This window comes from Phyllostomus hastatus, unplaced genomic scaffold, assembly GCF_019186645.2.
Source record: "Phyllostomus hastatus isolate PE091 unplaced genomic scaffold, TTU_PhHast_1.1 phas_contig_551, whole genome shotgun sequence".
Taxonomy (NCBI): domain Eukaryota; kingdom Metazoa; phylum Chordata; class Mammalia; order Chiroptera; family Phyllostomidae; genus Phyllostomus; species Phyllostomus hastatus.
In genome coordinates this window covers 424,225-446,950 of record NW_025333909.1, presented here as the reverse complement: position 1 = coordinate 446,950, position 22,726 = coordinate 424,225, and the positions used below count along the sequence as shown (strand labels likewise).

General features: G+C 53.4%; 1 protein-coding gene across 3 annotated transcripts; it reads left to right on the top strand.

The window, feature by feature from the left end:
- NLGN3 (neuroligin 3) lies at nucleotides 1-22,709 on the top strand. 3 transcript variants are annotated; one of them, XM_045847553.1, is made up of 8 exons: nucleotides 1-123; nucleotides 2,665-3,321; nucleotides 3,966-4,025; nucleotides 7,956-8,015; nucleotides 9,746-9,895; nucleotides 16,970-17,155; nucleotides 19,478-20,267; nucleotides 20,880-22,709. In XM_045847553.1, exons 2-8 carry the CDS (start codon nucleotides 2,865-2,867, stop codon nucleotides 21,721-21,723), a joined length of 2,547 nt encoding a protein of 848 aa, XP_045703509.1. In that variant the 5' UTR covers nucleotides 1-123; nucleotides 2,665-2,864; the 3' UTR covers nucleotides 21,724-22,709. The 3 variants fall into 3 exon arrangements, with proteins under 3 accessions (XP_045703509.1, XP_045703507.1, XP_045703508.1); XM_045847551.1 differs by lacking the exon at nucleotides 3,966-4,025; XM_045847552.1 differs by lacking the exons at nucleotides 3,966-4,025; nucleotides 7,956-8,015.
- Nucleotides 22,710-22,726: the final 17 nt, after the last annotated feature.

Below are 22,726 nucleotides of genomic sequence, written 5' to 3'. Positions count from 1 at the left end.
CGGGCACAGCAGCCAGGCAGCCGGAGAGCAGATCTCGGGGATTCGGGTGCAGAGCCCTTGGCCTGGAGGCGATATGGGTGGTCCGCGGCCCGGTTCGGGCTCTCGCAACAGCCGGGGGAACAGGTGAGGCCGCCTGCCCCGGTCTCTCATCCTTTTTAGCTGCCCATACCCTGCCCCGATCCTATCCCTTCCCCATCTCGGGCTCCTCCACTCCCCAGGCAGTGCCCCCTGTCCTTCTCAACACCATGTTCTCCATCAGCACCCCCGACACCCCAATCCTGCCCTCTTCGCTCTTCCACCTTCCGGAATCCCGCATCCCTGTCATCCTCCTGCCCATGGTCCCTGTATTGCCACAGCCCGACCCGCATGCTCATCAAAATACCCCTACTGAGGGCCCCCAACCCCATTCCTGTGGTGCACGTTGCCAGTCCCCCCCACCCCCCGCAGTGCAGCCCCATCCCTTTTCCATCATAGCATCTCACAGCCCGGCTCCCTCCCCCATTCTCTGCAGCCCCCCCCCCCCAACAGAGGCCTTTATCCTATCCTCCCTGTTCCAATGCAGCTCCATCCCTCAATTCCGTCCGGAGCCCTTGTAGCCCCCAATACTGCGGTCTGCCGTGCCAGTGCATTCCTGCACAATGTCCCTCGCCCAATACCGCTCCAGCCTAAAAAGTACCCCCAGATGCCATTCTAATCCGCGGCATTGCCGCCTCCCCTTGTCTTCTCCCAAATTGCAAGTTGGACCAGGATGCAGATCTTGGCCTTGGGGACTCACAGTGGGTCCTAGGGTACAGAGGGCGTTTGGGGGTCGATTTGTCTAGGTGTTCTCAGGGGAGGGGCTGCAGGGAATTGACTCAAAGGGGATTGACATTTGGCGCCGAAGGGGTACTGGAGAGGGAGGCGTCCAGAAAGGGTTAATAGAATTCGTGGGGAGGGGCAGCACCGAGAGGGTTAATGGTGGGGGGGGGTGCTGGTGGGGAAGCCGTGTGAATGAGCGGTTTGTGCCCCAGAGTTGCCATGGAGATGGTGAATGGGGGGATTGTGTGAACTCAGCTGCGGACTATCCCCCCCATACACACACACACCCACTCCCTCCTGCCCCACCTCCCTACTCCTACCCCTTCCTTCCCCTGCCCCTCCTCCCCCGACCCGGGTACATTATGGGCAGTGCCTGGGATCTAACCCCCCCAATACTTTGCTCCCCATTTCCTCTGAGATCCCACCCCTTTAGTCGCTTTGCCCGCCCTCCCTCCTTCACCTCCTTCTGGGCTCGCGCGCCCTCTCTCTCTGTCTCTCTCTCCGTCTCTCTCTTCGTCTCTGTCTGTCTGTCTGTCTCTCTCTCTCTCACACACACACATTCTCATTGCCCTCTCGAGGTGGCCGATTGCCGGGCGGTTCCCAATCTCCCTCCCCCACCCCTTCAGGCAGTTCTTAAAGTCTTAAAGGAGAAGGCCTGCAATCTTGGAAACCGGGAGAAATGGGCGAAAATAAAATTGTGTGTGTGTGTATGTCCATGCACAAGTGTCTTTGTGTGCCTGTGGATATGTGTTGACCGTGTAACTGTCAGAAGGTCTCTGTGTCTTCCTTGTGTCGCTATTTCTGTTTCTGTCTCCACCTATGTGTCACCCTCATGCTGTATGTGTTTTTGGATATTTACCTGAACAGTGCGTGTGATTATATTTGAGTCTCTGTGTGTCTCCGAATGTACGTCCCTGTCAGTCTCTGGCTCGGCGACACTGTGTGTCTCAGAATGTGGCGCTATAGGAGGGGATGTCTGTGAGTTTGGAATGTGTGTCTCTGGGAGTGGAAATTGCAGTGTCTGTTATCCAGCTTGGTCTCTGTCACTCCCTCTTTGAGACTTTGTGAGTTTATTTCTGAGTCTCTAAGTGTGTGTCCCCCGCACTCTGCTGTTTATTTTCCACTGGCTGAGCATCAACAATGCCTAGGGTGCTAGGCAGAAGGGTTTCTGCTTCAGTTCTGGCACTCTGTGCCACTCAGAGATAGCTGACAGAAATAACCGTGACCGAGGCTTAAGGATTTGGGAGCAGTCAGGGCTGAGGAGAAATGTACAGGAGGATCTCTGGCAAATGGCTGCCTTGCCCCTGTCCCTGCCCCCACCCCCACCCCCCGTGAATGTGAGGGGTCTCTCTGCTGGACCTTTCGCCTATCGGGGACCCTTTGCCTGTCTGCCACTTTCCCTTTCTGTGCCATAAAGTACCAGAGGTTCCCAATCCCGTCTCCTGACTCACAGGTCCCTTCATGGGCTTGGCCCTGACAGGTGGGGGCTAGAGAGCTCAGTGATCATGCAGCGCGCCCAGGGACCTAAACTCTAGCTCTGGTTCTCCTTGGCCCTGCTACCGCATGTGACTCTGGCCCCAGCTCGCCCCCATGAGCTCCACTGGCTGAGGAGTTCAGGTAGGGCACTGAGAACTTGTAGTGGCAAGCGCTGTCGCTCTGGCAATGTCCTTGGGTTTTCCAACCATGGCCAGACACATAGAATGCTCCTGACTGGCGGTGGAGGTTGTCGGTGGGTCCCTGGACCCAGGCACCTGGGAAACCTCTCCAAACTGTGGGAGAAACAGCCCAAGCCCAGCAGGGCCCCGACGACCCACTCCATAGCCCTCCTGACCATCCTGGATGACGAATACTTCCCTCTTTCCACAGGCCTGTCTGGCCCTGAGGGAGTCCCCTTCCTGAAGCTGTGGTGCTTGGACGACCTGCTCTCTACGTGGCCGGGCACCTGCAGGTGTCCCTCAAGAGCTCAGTTTTGAGGTTCAAGTCAGTGTGGCCATGAAGGGGCTGCCTATTGGGCTGATGCTGTGACCCCGGAGTCTGCCTTTCTTGCCAGTCCCCCTGCCCGGAACATGTGGCTGCGGCTTGGCCTGCCCTCGCCGTCCCCGAGCCCCAAGCCCACAGTTGGCCGGAGCCTGTGCCTCACCCTGTGGTTTCTCGGCTTGGTGCTGAGAGCCAGTACTCAGGCCCCGGCGCCCACAGTCAATACTCACTTTGGGAAGCTCAGGGGTGCCCGGGTACCATTGCCCAGTGAGATCCTGGGGCCTGTGGACCAGTACCTGGGGGTGCCCTACGCAGCTCCTCCGATCGGCGAGAAACGGTTCCTGCCCCCTGAACCACCCCCGTCCTGGTCAGGCATCCGGAACGCCACACACTTTCCCCCAGTGTGCCCCCAGAACATCCACACAGCTGTGCCCGAAGTCATGCTTCCCGTCTGGTTCACTGCCAACCTGGATATCGTCGCCACTTACATCCAGGAGCCCAATGAAGACTGCCTCTACCTGAATGTCTATGTGCCCACGGAGGATGGTGAGTGCTGTGGCCAGGCGCTGTCCCCTCCCCGCCTCCAGCCTGCCCCACTGTGTTTCTGGCTTGCATGTGGTCGTGTGCCCTGCAGCATGCATCTGTCTGTCTGTGAAAATGCTTCTAACCATCACTCTGCTTGGCCTCCCCCTTCCTCCTCCCTTTTCTTCCCTCTCCCAGCATTGTCTGAGCTCCCGTGTGTGAGTGACACTGTTACCAGGAGGGGCCGGACCAGGCCTGAGAGCTTTGACGAGTCTAGGGCCAGAGTGTTGGATGGGGGTCCCCTGGGGGAGTATGGGTCACTGCGGGCAGCTGCCCGCGGGAGGATGCTGGCTCGGCCAAGCCCCCTGTAGCCAGTCCACCTGCCTTGAAAGGTGGTAGCTGTTTGCAGCTGAGGGAGCTGGGTGCGTGTGCGGGGGTGGGGTCTGGGGACGAGCCTGGCGGGCACTGCTTAGGTGCCTCCTCTTTGACTAGCTGGTGCCTCCTCCCGCGGGGGTCACATTAAGGTAAGTGACAGAAACACGGAGGTGGTGGGACAGGCTCTCTGCCTCGAGCAACCTGCAGAGCAGCTCTTCGGGCCTGGGGGTGGGGGTTGCATGCCCCTGGGCAGAGGCCTCCTGTTATTTTTTAGTTTTTTATTCATTTTACAGTAAAGCGGATTTCCAAGGAATGCGCCCGAAAGCCCAACAAGAAAATTTGTAGGAAAGGAGGTAGGTAGCGAGCCGGCGGGGAGGGAGAGAGAGAGAGAGAGGGAGGGCTGCCTGCCCACCTGCCCTTGCCCCTGAAGACCCAGCCTTCCTTCAAGTAGCCCGGGCTCAGGGGGCGGTCGGTGAGCAGACTTAAGCTCCACCTCATTCAAGGGCCCTGGCTGCCTTTTTCAGGGAAGATTTGGTGGCCTTAGGCAGGTTCAGAGCAGAAGCAGCAACCCCATTTCTTCCGATCTTCCCAGCCGGCACTTCCACCCTTAAGTGTGTGCCAAAGACAGAGCCGCTGGTTCTCCCCCGGGCCACCTCAGGAGAGCCCGAGGCAGCCCAAGTGGGGCCAGAGGCTCGGCCCTTTTCCTGGTGGGGGAGCCACGGGCTCATCGCTCCGTGTTCTTTCCTCGGCTGATAGCCTAGGCTTAACTCTTCAGCCCTGAAACTGAGACCAAACTCGGACACAGGCTTAGTAATCCTGCCGCCCAACCCCACCCCACCCCACCTCCGGCCAGGGCTGGTCTGGTGGCAGATCCGGGGGGGTCTCTGTGAACTACGGAGTCTAAAGGAAGCACGAGATCGTGCATTTGACGTTGACCTTCTTGCTGGGAAGAATTCGTTCCCCCTGTATGATAGTAAATCTTCGTGTTCGAATAGCACTTTATGTTTTCTGTAAAGTGCTTTCATACTTACCTCATACGATCCTCCCCACATCTCCGGAAGCTTCTAAGGCAGGAGTCAGTATCCCCATTTCACAGCTGAGGAAACAGGCCCAGGGGAGTGACTTGCTGCTGCTCAAGGCCCCATCGCTGGTCTGTGGCAGAGCTGGGACCAAAACTTGGGTCTCTTGACCCTCAGGGCAGCGATCTTTCCACTGTAGCACGCGACGCAACTCCCCTCCCCAGCTCCGGAAACTAGTCAAGGGGGGATGGGTTGGGCCGACCTGGAAACAGTAACAGCCTAAGGAACTGGTGGAAAATCCAGCTGATCCCTACAACATTTTGGCAAGCTTGGAATTTGCTTTCTTTTGAAATCCTGGAGCAAGGTTCCACTAAGCAGGGCCAGGTGCTCCCTGCTGAATGAGAACCTCAGGGAGCAGGGCCCCCTGAGGTCCCCCATGTTGGGCATGCGCATTGAGTGCTTTTTGATGCACACTAAGTAGTGAGTGAGGCCTGCTGCCCCAACGATGACGGAGTGCCCCACCCTGTCCCCATACCAGCCCAGGACCCTACACACAGTTAGGGTATCAGTAACCCCCCCCCACTTTTTTTTGGACGAATGAAGAAGCATTGTGGTACTGCAGCAAAAGTACAGGTCTGGCAGCCACAAAGCCCGACGGAGTGAGTCCCAGCTCTGCTGCTAACTCACAGTAAGACCTTAGGCAAGTCTTTTCCTTTAAGAGCCTCTGTGGCTGCAACTGATGGTGGCAGAGGACTGGTCTGTCCTTAACATACCATCAGCTTATCAATGACTTCAGAAAGCAGGGCCCCTTGAGCCTGCTCCTATAAGTTATTTACTTGGTGCGGGGGGAGGAAATGACCTTAACTTTAACCATTTCCTACCAGGAATGATCTCCCCAGGGTCCCGGTAAGAGACTAGGGCAGTCCAACCCAGTCCTGAGACTCTGGCTAGAGAGCTAGCTGCAAGCACCACCCAGATACATTAACTGATCATATTAGTTGACTGCGGGCAAGACCAAATGCTAGGTGTTGTTGGGATGTGGACAAGTGTGAATGAGACAGAGGTAAGATTTAGAAATAACTGAAGGTCTGATTGCCGCTCTGAAGAAGCTCCTAGCTCAGTATTTAGTCTCAGCTGGTCTAGCTAGGCCCCACAGGCTGCCTTGGGATGTGGGGTTTCAGACCACGTTGGGGAGGTCATTTGGTCATTAAGCCGCGCAAAGTAGTTCCCTGTCCGGGGCCCATTGGCCATTTGGAGGAAACTCATCTGCAGAGGTGATTCGAGTTGTGTGCTTAAGGAAAGGCATGGCTGGCCAGGCTGGGATCCTGCAGCGGTACCGTGTCAGGATGGAAGATGGTGGGTGAGCTGGCCTGGGTGACAGGCACGGCAGCAAGGAGTTGTTCAACAAGTGCTAAGCTGAAGGAACAAAGGCTTCTGTGTGGAGGAGGCTGGGACAGTACAGCAACCCAGGGACACTCCCGGGCGGTGGGGGGAACGCATCTTCTAAAACAGGGCCCATGGGAAGTAAAGGATTTCCTGGGGGAAGACCTGCCCCATCCTCACCCCTACCCCCATCAAGTTGGAGGAAATTCATGTTTAGGGATGAGCAATTCCTTTCCTTGTAGGAGGGGGGCGCTGTCCACTGTGTGGATGGTGATGCCCCAGGTCCTGCAGGGTGTCTGAGGGCAGTCATGGCAGGTGTTAAGATGGTAGGTGCCACTGGAAGTTTGGGAAGCTGGAGGCGGTCTCTGCCCCTTGGGCTGGGCTCGTGCCCTGGTTGAAAAGCCATTTTGTATTATGAGGGTGGTTCCTGGTTTGATTAATAGTTGGAAGGGAATTCAGTCACCGGAGCCCAGGCCAGCTGAGAAAGAAGGCTCTTTGCTGCCTCCAGGCTGAGAGTATCTGGTGTCCCAGAGAAGAGGGGAAGCCCTGGGTGCCAGCAGAATGACCTCTGTTTGCACACACTGCCCAGCATCCAGGCAGTAGGTCCCCTTTCTCCAGAGCCATTCATTCTCAAGGTGCACTTCTCGTGTCCTTACAACAGGAAGAAGATTTGGTGCTAGCTAACCCCCAGGTCCTAAGTGTCTCTCTGCTCTCCTCTGATCTCTTGTTTTCTCTCCTTCCCTTTCCTCCCTTCCCGTCCATGCTCCACCTCTTTTTTCATTTATTTTTTCCCTCCTCTTCCCCTCATCCCCAAAAGATGGCATGGTGCAGTGGAAAGACCACGGGCTTTGGAGTCAAGCAGACCTGGGATTGACTCTCACCTCTCGCACTTTCTAGCTGTGTGATCTTCAGCAAGTCACTTGCCCTCTTTGAACCTCAGTTTCCCCATCAGTAAAACAAGAATAAAGATAGTAGCCACCTCACTGGGGTGTAAGGATCAAACCACATGGCAGAAGTACAGTGTCTGGCACATGATAAATATTCAGTACATAGTAGGAACTATTACCATTATGCCTCTCTCTCCCTCTCTCTCTCTCTCTCTCTCTCTCTCTCACTCTCTCACTCCCCACCCCCATTTCTTTGTTCCCTCCTCCTTCTTTTCCTCCCTCCTCTGGCTTTCTCTAGATCTCAGAGCAAAGCTTGCTGCTCTCAGGCCTGGTTCCTATGGGCAAGAACCCCATTCACCATTAACCAGAGCAAGGGCCCCAACAAGGAAGACCAGAGGGACAGCTTCTTTTCCCATTTTTTCCTGTGGGAATCAGGGTCAGCTGAAGCCCGGCTTGAGCCTGCTCACTGGGCCCAGGGAGCTCAGGGCTGGGATCCCTGGCACCTTTCTCTGCCCTGATAGCTTGCATCCATATCCACACATGCTGGCAATGCCGCCTCTCACACTCAGTGCCTGCCCCTGCTCTCCAGCTCAGCCTGCCTGTGTATACACGCACAGCCCCTCGCAGAGGCAGACGAGAGAAATCCCTTCCCTGAGTGGCTCTCTGGCTCTGTGCCCTGGCCCACCTGCTGCTACCTCCTCCCTAACTGGGAAGGCAGTTGGTCGGTTGGTCCAGATGGGCTGTTGGGGACAGGGAGGCGGGGCAGGGAGGTGCAAGGAGGCCAGCATAGCAGGGGCCTGCAACACCATCATCCTGATGAAAGTCTGGGCCTCAGCCCACCCATTCCCTCAGTTCTTGCCATCCCTCCTGCCTGTCCTGGGCCCAGGCCCAGAGCTGGCTTGCTGGGCCACACTGCAGTCATGCTGTTTTTGAATTCTCTCTCTGTTTTGTTCTCTGTTCTGTGCTGTTGTGTCTCCCCGTGTCTGGTCCCCAGGATCCGGCGCTAAGAAACAGGGCGAGGACTTAGCGGATAATGACGGGGATGAAGATGAAGGTATTTGGGGGCTGCAGGGCGCGGCGGCTGGTGCATGGCACAGAGCCCCTCCCCTTCTCGATGGGGAGAAGCCCCGTCTGTCTGTCTGTCCGTCCGTTGGTGTGTTTCTGTTTCTGTACAAGGCCGTTGGGCTGTTCATCCATCTTTGGCCTGATTGGCCACTGGGAGATCCAGGGTGATGGACATGGCTGGCGGGGAGCAGGGGACCACAAGCAGAGCCACGAGGAGGTCCTCGGCCCGCTCCCCCACCCATTCTCAGTCCCATGGTAGCAAGCGGGGACTGCTGGAGACAGCTCCCTCCCCATCTGCTGTGTGGTTCATGGGCCCCTGCGCCTACTGAGCAGCAGGGAGAGTGGAGAGAAAGCAGGGCTGTGGGAGGGTGAGGAGATGCCTGTTTCACCCAGGGGACACCTGTGTTTTCCAGGGAGACTGGCTGCTGAGACAGGGGCTCAGCAGGATGTTGAACTGAGGACTGAGGCAGTGACACCTGAAAGTGGGGGGGACAACAGGGCTAGCTAGAACCTCCCCATCCTTCTCCCAGCGAGACAGAGATGGCCTTGGGGCTGCGGGCTGCGGGCTGCGGGCTGCGGTGGGTGCAGGACAGGGCCAGAAGGACTGGGGATGAAGGCGCCAGGCTGAGGCCAGGACACCACAGTGCAGTCGGTAGATGGCATGAGATCCTTGAGTGATGGCTGAAGCAGTCTTCCTTCGTCCTTGGGAACACAGGGTGTGTTTGCTCGGCGGCACAGAGCTTTCCCTTCTACCTCCATGCCCTGGCCCTGCCGCTCCACCCATGGAGGAGCCAGACAGCTCAGGGGGCCCACTGGTGGCTGGTGGGGCGCTGTGCTGGTCTGGCGGAGTGTTGAGAGGCTGCAGGTAGAGGTGATCAGGCTGAGCCTCCCCCTGAACTCCATCCTGTCCCTGCCCCCGGGGCTGCCGGGGTTGGGGAGCAGCCACTTTAAAGTCCCTTGCTGTATGGCCTCTGGGAGGCTCCATCTTCATCTTATTGCTGATGGGGGTGGGGTCTCTCCTTCTTAGTTCTGCCCTTTCCTCTTCCACATCCCTCCCCAGTGGCTCCAGATAAGTCTGCCTGTTGCCCAGGGAGAATGGGGTACATGAGCACATGGCTGAGAGACCATGTCACTGAGGTTCCCCCGACCCCATCTCTGCCATTCACTGCCCTTCCCCCACATTCTTCCTTGTTCTCTCCCTGTGCTACCCCTTATTCCCACCCCTCTTGTCTCTGTCTGCACTGGGGGGCCAGCTGCTGCCAATGGCCGTATTTCCATGGAACTGGTCTAGTCTTGGGGGTTCCAGGGCTCCCCAGCCCCTGCTCTCTAAAGCCATATCAGGTCCCAGGACTCCTGGGTGCCCCGGGCAGGGACTCACTTGATCCAGCTAAGGGGCCAGCCCTTCCTCTTCCTCCTGCCCCACTCCTGCCTCCACAGCCCACCTAGGCCTCACTGTATCGGGCGTGCCTGGCTGCTGGGAGGCACTTGAAAACATCACTGAAGTCCAGAGACATTAAAAACATCACTGAAGTCCAAGTGTCTCTGGCTGATGCTTGAGCTCCAGGCTGAGCAGCTCCACGAGTCCTGCCCTCAGAGATGGCGGTGGTGTCCTGGCACCTGGGATAGCTTTGCTGCCCGCACCCCTCCCCCCCAAGGCTGGCAGGGGTGGGGGAGGAAGGGCATCCTACCCAGCCTGTATCTCACCCCTTCTCCTTACAGACATCCGGGACAGTGGCGCTAAGCCCGTCATGGTCTACATCCATGGAGGCTCTTACATGGAAGGAACAGGCAACATGATTGATGGCAGCGTCCTCGCCAGTTATGGCAACGTCATCGTCATCACCCTCAACTATCGGGTTGGGGTGCTAGGTACGGTTCCCTGCTAGGCGTCTAGAAGGAAGCCTGGTTTCTCCAGGAGGGAGGAAAGGATGCTGGGGAGTTAAGACCTGGTGGCCTTGGTTCTCTAGGTGGTGCTGATGAGCACAGTCAAAATGCTGTTGTTCCATTACCCCTACCCAAGTGATGGGAGCTTCCCTATGGCTCCAGGCCCTTTCCTGGATGTTCAATTCAAACTTCACACTTTCTCTTAGGCCTTAGGCCAGGTCTCTGCTCCCAGGCTTTTGCTTTGCTGACTCTTGTAGGGCCCATTAATTTCCTAGTGTCCTGTCCTCATCCCTACCCACCGACATCACACAGCCCTAAACAGCCTACACACACACACACAGATATCTCTTCTAGCCAATCACATATCCACACACCCACACATCCTCACATGTTCACACATGCGCTCCGCCCTCATTCACCATCATGCATATGGTGATTTCTCACTCCCCCCACAAGCATAGACACGTATCCATACATGTGTAGACCCCCACACCCGTATCTATAGACCCCCTCCTATATGCACACATTCCCCCCGAATTTTATATGTACTGTAGTCTCCCCACACACACACGTATCCACATGCCCAGGTATCTCTCTGCACTCCATATCCCTACCCCACATGTACACAGATTGTTCTCACCTTCTACACACACACACACACACACACACACACACACACACACACAGATTCCCATATATCTCTGTCTCCACAGATTTATACCCTCATCTGCACCCATACACATCATACATAACCACAGTCACTTTCCTCTACCCCCATATGTCAGCTCCACACAAAGACCTATATATACTCTGCACATTCACACACAAACCCTACACATATATACCTTAAATATACATATATGTTTCTTCCACACAGACTCATTTGCCCTCAGGCACCCCACATCTGCATCCATCCAACACCTACGTAGACACATACAACCCTCACTTTCCCTACATAAACACAAACCTACATTCCCCCTTCTTACACATACACGAGTACATCCATACCTGCATAGCCACACCTCCCCACCGCCCACACAAACACTACACACACCTCACATCCCTGCTTCCACATCTACATCTATATCCCCTCACATATACACACACCCATAGACCCCCCTACACATATACCCACATGCACACATGTCCCATACATAGCTTGCATACATGCAATACATACATATGTGCATATTCCCCACCCTACCCTACAAATGTATACACATTCATATACCCACACCTGGCCATTCATGCACACACATCTCAACTCACCCCCACATTCCTGCACACCCACACTTATCTACCCCATATACACACACATACACATTTCTTCTACTCTGTCCACGTATACATCTCCATTTACTCCCACGCATTATACAAACACACTCTCCCGCATACACTTATTTCTGAAATGCCTCCTCCTACACACCCACATGCCCTTCCCCACACGCACTCAGTCATCCACATGCTTGTTTCAGTGATTTAGGCTGCCGCTCTACCCTGCACCTTCCTTGGTGACTGTTAATGCCAACATGTGGCAAAGGTCTTGAGGTACACAAGTGCTTCAGAGAGGATGACTAAGCATACAGGTCCTCGCTCCCTTTTGGATGGTCGCCTAGGCCTCAGAGGGCACATGCAGCCCTGTATCCCTGGAGCCAGGAGGGTTTGTGTCCTCAGAGTTGCAGTGGGGGCTGTTTGTTGGGTCCGTAGGCCTGGATGCTGAACCTGCAATTAGGCATGGCTTCCTGCATGGCTAGCTGGCTGACAGGACCTTATTTTAATTTGCTTTTGAGTATATTGCTTTGCCAGTTCTAATCCCAGAGGGCTGTGGTGCAGCCTTTCAATGGTGGGTGCAGTTATGTATGCAAAAAAAGCAATTTCCTCTTTTTTTAATAAAGGTTTTATTTATTTATTTCTAGAGATAGGGGAAGGGAGGGAGAAAGAAATAGAGAGAAACATCAATGTGTGCTTGCCTCTCACGTGCGCCCCACAACCCAGGCATGTGCCCTGACTGAGAATCAAACGTGCGACCCTTTGGTTCACAGACCGGTGTTCAATCCACTGAGCCTCACCAGCCATGATGCAGTCTCCTCTTCACTTACCCTTAATACTATGCGGGATAGCAAGACACTCTTTGGGGGTTCAGACTGGAGAAGTGATATTCCCTGGAAAAAGTGGAGCCTGTGTCCCCTTCAATGGCATCTGGAGACCGGGAATGAAGCACACGGGGCATCTACCCAGTCTGTCAACAGTGCGATGTGCTCTGGGCTCCATCGTGCTGCTGCTCCTCTGTCTCTCTGTGTTGCCCCAGACATCATGGCAGGACTCTCCTAGGCCACGCTGTTCTGCCGAGAAAGGGGAGTTGAGTCTCTGACAGTAAAATGTCCCTTGAAGGTGGCTGCAGACCCACATTCCAGGGCTGCACAGGTCCTCAAGAGTGATGCATATGCAAATGTCCTCATACACAGATATACAAGTGCACTTACCTGGTAGTTTAAGGCCAAAAGGAATTTTGCTGCTTTATTTTGTTAGTGATAGTAATAGGAAACATTCAACTCAGGTGCTTCTCAAAATTATCAACACAAGGCTTCATTCTCAAAGGTGTATTGGGAAGAATGTGCTTCAGTTCCATATTATTGCACTGGTTAGGGATGAAGGATATAGAGGGGAAGGGGGAAAGAGGAGAGAAGCTAAGGAAGAGAAGAAAAGGACGTGGGAGAACAAAGAGGAAAAGGTGGCACAGAAAGGAGGCAGACAGGAGACAGGAAAGACTCCGATCTGAAGTGTCCGTTGGGCGCTGTGGGCCACACAGAAGCCTGTTGCTGGGGAGCGCTCCCTGTGACTTGCCGGTTCCTTCACGCCTTCAGCTGTTCTGACCCTTAAGCTTCTGCAGTGGAAGTTGTTAAGCTTTTGGAGAGCCTTGGACCCCTTTGAGATTCTGACAAAAACTATGGACTCTCTGGAAACACACACACACACACACACGCACACACACACACACACACACACACACACACACACAGAAATGATTTCATGGATCCCACTGAAGCTCATCCATAAAACCCAGGTTGGGAACCCCCTACTTTACAACCTCCTCTCATTTGGAGAACCAGAGCAGCATATCTGGGGGCAGAAATATTATTCTTTTGGTGTAAACAGTTAATGATCAAAATAATACTCCTCAAGCCTCAGAAGGAGCCATAAACTGAGATTCAGTCAGAAGTTCTTCACTGCATCCTGGGTATTCCTCACTGCCTGCTCTGAAACACAAATGTAATCAGTAAGCCGCTGATTGGGTTCCAAGTACATACGAGATGGTTTTGTCTCTTCGCTCCAGGTGTAGAATATGGGTTTGGCCCTGGCACTTGGGAATTTTCCTCAGTGTAGCTAAGGCTTTGTTGTTTTGTTTCCCAAACCATCCCAGAGCAGGTAGCAGTTTTGGACCTCGATTACAGCAAGTCCTCACTTAACATTGCCACTAGATTCTGTGACTGTAATTGAAACAACATGGAGTGATACCAATTTGACCATAGGCTATCAGGGGTGTCCAACCTTTTGGCGTCTCTGGACCACACTGGAAGAAGAGGAGTTGTCTTGGGCCACGCATTAAATGCATTGTGACATGTAATCACACACAAAAAAAATCTCTTCATTTTTTAAAAGATTTTATTTATTTATTTATTTTTAGAGAGGGAAGGGAGGGAGAAAGAGAGAGAAAGAGAAACTTCAATGTACGGTTGCTGGGGGCCGTGGCCTGTAACCCAGGCACGTGCCCTGACTGGGAATCGAACCTACAATGCTTTGGCTCGCAGCCTGCGCTCAATCCACTGAGCTACACCAGCCAGGGCATCTCTTCATGTTTTAAGTAAATTTACGACTTTGTGTAGGGCTGCATTCACAGCCATCCTGAGCTGCAAGTGGCCCACAGGCCACAGGTTGGACACCCTGATACAAACAAGTTAAGTTCCTGTGGCATCTCATCAGCATTGTAACATTACAACAAAATGATGTTGAAGGCAACAGCATGATTCGAGGACCTGCTGTACGTGTATTCATTTACCCTCTCTCCCATCCACTTCTCTGGAGCACTGAGCCCAAACAGACTGTTCACTCTGAGGTGCTTCTTTAGACATCTTGGGTAATTCATGTATTTGGACAAGTCCAAGGTGGAGCAGCAACTATTATTTGAGATGCCCACATCCCTGGGCTTGAGACCAACAAAAGAAAGGGACCCCAGCAGGATATAGGATGTGGTTGTCCCTGGGGCTTGGGAAGTAGGGGCTCGCCAAGTTTTACTCTGGGTTCCAGAATTTAATCCTACATCCTTGCTCAGGTACCCTTCAGGCAAACCAAAAGCCTGGTAAACATCAAGCATTGTGTGACACAGAATCTGGTTTTGATACCATGCGCCAGATTCCCCCGTCTTCTGTTGACAAGCAACTTACCATGTACTGAGGCATAGACCTGGGCCCAAGGAGACTGGCTCAGATTCTGACAGTTTACGAAGTTTGGTGTTTCAGTCTCATTCTCATGTGCTTTACATGGATGGCTGAGCTTCCGGGGGAGCTAGCAGTGGGTGACTGCTGTCCCAGACTGCTAGCTTTTGTGGACTTGTGGTGGGTCATGTTTGCTGTATCATCCTTCTGAGCCTGCTGGATATAGCACTTCAAGCGGGACTCTTGTAGTAGGGAGGGTTGACAGGCATCATCCACGTGCTTCAGTGTTTCTTTCTTATCCCAAGGTTCTTGGCAGTGGACGGAGCCGAGGGTGATGGTCGGCCCCTATACCTCCCATCCCTTTCTCTCTTTTTAGATTTTATTTTATTTTTTTAGAGAGAGGGAAAAGGAAGGAGAAAGAGAAGGAGACAAACATCAAGGTGTGGTTGCCTCTTGCACACCCCCAGCTGGGTATGTGGACCACAACCCAGGCATGTGCCCTGGCTGGGGATGGAACCGGTGATCCTTTGGTTTATAGGCTGGTGCTCAATCCACTGAGCCACACCAGCCAGGCCCCCAGCCCCAGCCCCAGCCCCAGCCCCTTCAGGCCGTTGTTCCTAACCCAGGAAACCGGTACACGTTGGAGCAATCCACTTTACTTCATCCAAATGCAGGTCCTTCTCCCTGATTAGGACAGATGTATTTGACACATTTCACTGAATGACACTTCCGTGGCCAAGGCTAAGGCCAAGTCCACTGTTACCCAAAGGAGAAGAAAAGGAGAAGAGGGTACAGAGAAAGGGTGGGGTGGAGGGGACAGGTGGGCTAAGAGAAGCACGTAGTGATATTTGCCAGAGGGTCTCAAGGCTTGGACAGCTGGATTGAATCTTGCTCAGCATACTTCCTGAGACTTGCAGGAGCAGCTTCAGTTTGTGAATGGGTCTGGCTAAGGAGAAGGGGGTCCCCCTGTCTGGAGGAACAAGGGCTGCTCCATTCATCCTCATTCAGGCTTTCTCTAATTCCTCCTCATTTCCTCATCGGGAACCTGGGGCTGAAGAGGGCTTGTGACTAGGTCCTGAGAGGAATAACTAAGTACTTTACATACTTAATTGTACCAAAGATAAATTAATAACACCCTTGAAGAGGGTGAAATGAGCTCTCTTGCAGAAGCTAGGAACGGAAGGACTCGAGAAAGGCAATGAGGAGGTCTTATGCGTATTTGAGACTTTTTGAATCCAGCTTCTGCCTGTGGACTTCCAGGACAGTCAGAGAGCTCTCTGTGAGCTTAGGGAGCCTCCTCCAACATGTCCTCTCACAAAGGCAATGCCAGGTGCTGTGAATGAGCTTTTCACTGTGGGGTCAAAAATGCTGATGCAGGTATGGGTTTCCAGAGTGTAAGAGCACCATGACTACCCACGTGGAAAGAATCCTCCTGAAAGCGTACGGTGGGAGGAGACAGAGCCTTCCAAGGAGTCTGGGGATCAGGGAAGAGGGATGAAATGAGGCAGCAGGATCCATCTTAAAATGGAAGCAAGGTGGGGCGGGGGGGGAATATAGGACATCTCTGTGGGATAGCCAGCAGGTGGGTGGGAACGTAGTCTCCATGGCAACAAGTCTCCACAGCAGCAAATCCCAGCAGGTGGGTGGGAAGGTAGTCTCCATGGTGACATGTCTCCTCGGTAGCAAATCCCACTGGGTGGGTGGGAAGACGTGTTTCTGTGGTAACGCACTGTACTGACTTCCCTATTTCTCCATCAGAGGAAAAAGACGGTGTAACCCAGGGGTTTTCCAACTTTAACAGGCATCAGAATCACCTGGAGAGTGTGTTACAAACACCGATTGCTGGGCCCCATCCAGGAGTTTCTGATTCATTAGGTCCTTGAGGAAAGGAATGAAGATCCGCCCTGAGAATGAGGGGAGGGGGTATCCGAAGCCCTGGAAAGAAGTGGAGATGGACTAACTTGTACAGGAAGGGCAAGGAGAGCTTAGGAATCATTGCCTTTTGGGATCTTCACTTTCTTCAGAGAGAGAAGGGAGGGGAAAGAGAAGTAGCTATAAATTTACAATGTGCTCAGCATATTGGAGATGTTTATTTATACTCCTTTTATCCTCGTAACAACTCATTGGAGTATTTTTTTTATCTCTGTTTTACAGAGGAGGAAGCTATAGCTCAGAGATTTTAGATAATTTACCCAAAGCTACATGGTTAGTAAGCAGTAGAGTCAGGACTCGAACCAGGGACTATTTGAATCCAGGGCCCTTGCTTTTTTTGCACTCTCTCTTGCCAGGTGCTTGAGTCATGATGCAGATAGCGCATCAGGGCAGAGGATGCTGGGTCCTGGCCATGTGCAGTTCCTGCAGGTTAAGGCTCCCAGCTAGATGCATCCCCTTACAATGGTCTAGAGACCCCCTCCTTTCAACCCAAAGGATGGTGGGAAGCAGGGAGCTGATCCTTGCCGTACTGATGTCTGCTGGACCTTGCAGAAAGGAGTCTGCTTTGTGATAGCTGGGTGGATAGAACTAAGCTGCATGCCCACTGTCCTCACAGCCCCAACTCCTGCTGCCATTGTACCCAGGTCTCCCATTCCTCCATCTTCACTGTCCTCATGCCCTTTGTTGAATCCAGGTTTCCTGAGCACCGGAGATCAGGCTGCCAAGGGCAACTATGGGCTCCTTGACCAAATCCAGGCCCTCCGCTGGGTGAGCGAGAATATTGCCTTTTTTGGTGGCGATCCGCGCCGTATTACCGTCTTTGGCTCGGGCATCGGCGCGTCCTGTGTCAGCCTCCTCACGTTGTCACATCACTCTGAGGGTGAGTAGCTCTGGGGGCAAAATATGAATGAGCAAAGCACGCCGGCTACCCACCCTGCACCTCGGGCCTTGCAGGCTGGAGAGTGCCCTGCTTCACGCCCAGGAACAGCAGGGCAATCAGCCCGCCCTCAGCTCAGTATCCCTTTGGGGAGAAGCAGAAGAGAGATGTTTCCCTAGGGGAAGAAGGAATTCTCCCGGTGGGGAAGAGAGTCCCACCTATAGCTTGAGAAAGTGATCCCATTCACATCTGCTTCCAATGTGGGAGTCTTCTTTGGGAGAGTGGAGACCCAGTGCCTCTCTCTGAAGGGACAAGGTTTCTTTTAAAGACAAGGAAGTCTTTTGGCTGGGGAAAGACATGTGACTGCAAGGTATAGCCCTAGGGTGGAAGTTAGTTTTTAGATGTAAGAAACACTCCTTCTCCGCCTTTCTCTCTGAAGAACTGTACATGAAAGTACAGTTTTTATACAGTTCTCTGAAGAACTGTCCTTGAGCGGGGAGATGGGTGAGGACTGCTAACCTGTAGGACCAGCTTTTTCTGAGGGATGGCCACCTATTATCAGACTCCAGACCTCCTCCCATGCAGTGCATCCCTGCTAAGGGAAACTCTCATTTTTAACCCCAAGGAAACCCTCTCTCCTGGCCATGAGTCCCTCGACTCTTCCAGAGGGGCTGAAGAGGCCCTTTTTTTTGCTCACAGGAAATGTTCTGGTCACCTCTGGACTCTAGCACATTTTGCGTCTGAGAGGTAAAGGTGCCCTCCTATGAAGTGAGGACATTTGTGAGAGAAGAAATGGTGATTTTTTAAAATAATATATATATTTAAAAGATTTTATTTATTTTTAGAGAGAGGGGAAGGGAGGGAAAAAGAGAAGGAGATGAACATCAAGGTGTGGTTGCCTCTTGTGCACCCCATACAGGGGACCTGGCCTGCAACCCAGGTATGTACCCTGACTGGGAATCAAACCAGCAACCCTTTGGTTCGCAGGCCCATGCTCAGTGCACTGAGCTATACCAGCCAGGATGAAGACATGGTATTTAGACTGAAATCAACCCCATGAGTTAGTGATAATCTCACAAGAAGACTTTCAGTATCTCTGAGGAAGGCCCCTCTCTCTGAAAGAGAAAAATAACTTTCTCTGACCTAGAAATTGCACCTCCATCTCTCCAGGGCCTACCATGGTGGGGAAAGACTAGGGTGGGATCTGCATTCCACCTTAGAATGTGTTTCTAGGTGATAGTAATGGGAGCAGGAGTCCCTTTTTCCACAAAGGAGGGTAAGGTGACTGGCTGTGAGGGTGCCTCTGTCTGCAAAGCGGGACAAACAGTGCCTCCTCTGACTGGGGACTGTCCCTAGGAGGCGAAGGCTTTTCTTGGCACTCTTCTCTGTCTCATAGGGAGCCCGTATCTCTGCAGGCTTGGCTGCTTTAAGGATTTTTTCTCTCTGCCTTTCTGTCATTGACTCCCAGAGAACAATCTCTCGAAAAGTGAGGCCATCTGTTAAGTCATCATCTGTAGTTCCCTCCTCTTCCACACTCATGCAAACTGCCTTCCTCTTAGAGGAATGAAATTGTATGCCTGAAGCCCAATTTATCCTTTGGCAATGTTGGGGCCAGGGAGAGAATGATGCCCTTTTTTCTTCCCTAAGGAAGAATCATTCACTTTTTGAATTTAGAGGATGGGCTCCCCTTCAACTAGGGGAAAATCTGGATCCAAGGCATCAGTAGCATCAAGAAAAGGAAAGGGTCTGTGGAGACTATGGACTGGGAAGGCACATTCCCTGGAGACTTTCAGACCCCAAGACCTTTGCCCTCAGAATCCTTCCCCAGACTCCCAGAATGTGAGGCTCTCTCCTGCCTGCATTTCTCATCTCTCATGAAAAAGACCCCTTTGTGGTGGAAGCGCCAGCTCCCTGGTGGGGCGCTGGCACAGAACTGGGCCCAGCTGGGCAGGAAGCAAGAGGGGAAGACAAGGAGAGATAAAGAGAGGGAGCATAAGGAAGCTGATGTCTGGGACCCAAGGGGTTAATCCTTCCTGGCAGTCCTTAACCCCCAAGTTACCAACCATTGTCCCAGGATGAGGAAGCAAGAAGCAGGTGGGGGACTAGTCAAGGAACGGACCCACCGGACCCCTCCTCTGGTCCTTACCAATCATCTCAGCCCAAAGCATTGATCCTCCTTCCCAGCCCATTCAACTCATAGGGCGGCTCCAGTAACAAAGAAATGAGAAGGTGTTTCATTTGTCCCTCACGGGCAGACAAGGGGGGGCGGGGTCTGGGCTCTGGGTGACAAGACAGATCTGACCTGGTGCTGCTTGTCTTTCGTAGGGCTTTTTCAGAGAGCCATCATCCAAAGTGGTTCTGCTCTGTCCAGCTGGGCTGTGAACTACCAGCCAGTGAAGTACACTAGCCTGCTGGCAGACAAGGTGGGCTGTAATGTACTAGACACAGTGGATATGGTGGACTGTCTTCGCCAAAAGAGTGCCAAGGAGCTGGTAGAGCAGGACATCCAGCCAGCCCGCTACCATGTGGCCTTTGGCCCTGTGATCGATGGTGATGTCATTCCCGATGACCCCGAGATTCTCATGGAACAGGGTGAGTTCCTCAATTATGACATTATGCTAGGTGTCAACCAGGGTGAGGGGCTCAAGTTTGTGGAAGGGGTGGTGGACCCTGAGGATGGTGTCTCTGGCACTGACTTTGACTACTCAGTCTCCAACTTTGTGGACAATCTGTACGGATATCCTGAGGGTAAGGACACCCTGCGGGAGACCATCAAGTTTATGTACACAGACTGGGCAGACCGCGACAACCCTGAGACCCGCCGTAAAACCCTGGTGGCACTCTTCACGGACCACCAGTGGGTGGAGCCCTCAGTAGTAACAGCTGATCTGCACGCCCGCTATGGCTCACCTACCTACTTCTACGCCTTCTACCATCACTGCCAGAGCCTCATGAAGCCTGCTTGGTCAGATGCAGCTCATGGGGACGAAGTACCCTATGTATTTGGTGTCCCTATGGTGGGCCCCACTGACCTCTTCCCCTGCAACTTCTCCAAGAATGATGTTATGCTCAGTGCTGTCGTCATGACCTACTGGACCAACTTTGCCAAGACTGGGTAAGGAGAAAGTGGGGGTTCTTCTTTGGGACCCCAGCATGCCGTCCCCTCTGCTCCTCTCTCTAAACCTCTGCCATCATCTCCTTTCCTAAGGTATTCCCCAAATCTTGCTTGCTAAGCCTTTCACCGCCCTCCCTACTTCTTCCTTTAGAGTCTTTCGTGCCATTTCCTTCCCTCGAAAATTTGACTGAGGCTCAGAACTCGGTTAACATTAGGACCGAGCAGGGGGGAGAGTCATTGGCTGAACTATGGGATTCCAGGTTAAATCGCCAGAGGCCGTGTGAAGTGGGCGTAAAGCGTATTCAGAAAGAGCCCTTAAAGGGCTTTCGGGAAAATGGGGCAACTGGAAGGATTGATGGACGCTCAGTAGCATGTGAGAAGAAAAGGTGTCACGGCACGGCCTTACAGGATGGGCACAGGAGAGGAGGAGACGGTTCCATGAAGCTGTGGGCAATAGGAGTTCAAGGCTGGGGGAGAAGGGTATGGACAAAGGAGGGAGGGAGACCGTGAAAAAGATGAAAACAGTGGGAAGCTGGGGATGCGAGGAAGAATGCTGGGCCCTTCCCTCATCTGGGTAGAGTGGTAACCCCAGATTTCCGTGTGGTATTGCAGGGATCCCAACAAGCCGGTCCCCCAGGACACCAAGTTTATTCACACCAAGGCCAACCGCTTTGAGGAAGTGGCCTGGTCCAAATACAATCCCCGAGACCAGCTCTACCTTCACATCGGGCTGAAACCGAGGGTCCGCGATCATTACCGGGCCACTAAGGTGGCCTTTTGGAAACACCTGGTGCCCCACCTATACAACCTGCATGACATGTTCCACTATACGTCCACAACCACCAAAGTGCCGCCTCCGGATACCACCCACAGCTCCCACATCACCCGAAGGCCCAACGGCAAGACCTGGAGCACCAAGCGGCCAGCCATCTCCCCTGCCTATAGCAATGAGAATGCCCAAGGGTCCTGGAACGGGGGTCAGGATGCAGGGCCACTCTTGGTGGAGAACCCTCGTGACTACTCCACTGAATTAAGTGTCACCATCGCCGTGGGGGCCTCCCTTCTATTCCTTAACGTTCTGGCCTTTGCTGCCCTCTACTACCGTAAGGACAAACGGCGTCAGGAGCCCCTGCGGCAGCCTAGCCCTCAGAGGGGAGCCGGGGCCCCCGAATTGGGAGCTGCTCCTGAGGAGGAGCTGGCAGCATTACAGCTGGGCCCCACCCACCACGAATGTGAGGCTGGTCCCCCACACGACACACTGCGCCTCACTGCGCTGCCCGACTACACACTGACCCTGCGGCGCTCCCCCGATGATATCCCACTTATGACCCCCAACACCATCACTATGATTCCCAATTCCCTGGTAGGGCTGCAGACGTTGCACCCCTATAACACCTTTGCCACAGGGTTCAACAGTACTGGGCTGCCCCACTCACACTCCACTACCCGGGTATAGCTCCAGCCCAGAGCACAGCCTATCTCCCGGCTCCCTCCCTCCCAGATCTACGAACACACATGCACACACAGACACACACAGAGACACATACAGACATATATGTATACGCACGCACCCACACCCGACAGCAGACCCACCTGCACAAACATAGACGTGGACATGCGCCCGCATGTACAAAAACACAAATAAGGAAGTAAACCTGAACAAACCCTTCAAATGGGGACGCAAATGAGTCCTTGGGAAGCCGAGGACCCATGGAACAGCAGCTGAAGCCAGCTCCTTGAGCCTGACCAGACACTCCTGGGGGCCTGAGAGCACCAGCTGGATACCCCCTTGGTGCTTGCCCTCCGCCTCTCTTGGAACCGCACCACCGACCTACTCCAGACTTGGGAGCTGTGAAGAGCACAGTAGCTCTTTCTCCCCCAGACTTGGTCTTTTTCTCTGGGTCTTGTTTTTGTTGATTTTTTTTTAACAAATGGAACAAATGTTTTTCCAACCTGTGCGTGCAAAGAGGCTGCCGAAGGGAAAGCCCCAGGCCCAGGTCTTGCTGGCTCTGGAAACCCCAGTGCTCACACGATCCGACCAAGGAACAGGACCCCTGAGAAAGAAACAGATTTGAGTAAGACCATGGGGTGGAAGGAGGAAGGGGCTACCGCTGCATGGGGTTGGAGGGCCATAGGGGAGAACTGTCCGGCCAGCTCTGCGTTCCCATGGCAGGCTGCAGAGTCTGCAGCGTAGATTTGGTGAATGAGGTTCTGTGGGGGCCATGTCATTACTGGGCCCGGGTATAATCTGGGTTCTGCCTCTGCCCTTGGGGTAATGCTATCAGAAATTCACCCCATTTTATTTACAGTCTCTTTTGTGTCTGTCATTTCTCTTTCCAAACGGCAGTGTTTTTTGTTGTTGTTGGCTTTTTTTTTTTTTTTAAAGAAAAGTTCTTAAAACACTAACGGAAACCCATGGAGTTTGTCCTTTGTAAAAATTTTAAACACAGTGTCTTGTT

Excerpts from the sequence above, each read along its gene's own strand:
- NLGN3 (XM_045847553.1), top strand. The coding sequence starts at position 2,865 with ATGTGGCTGCGGCTTGGCCTGCCCTCGCCGTCCCCGAGCCCCAAGCCC. Across the intron at positions 3,322-3,965 it reads CTATGTGCCCACGGAGGATG|TAAAGCGGATTTCCAAGGAA; the intron begins GTGAGTGCTGTG and ends TTCATTTTACAG. Across the intron at positions 8,016-9,745 it reads TGACGGGGATGAAGATGAAG|ACATCCGGGACAGTGGCGCT; the intron begins GTATTTGGGGGC and ends TTCTCCTTACAG.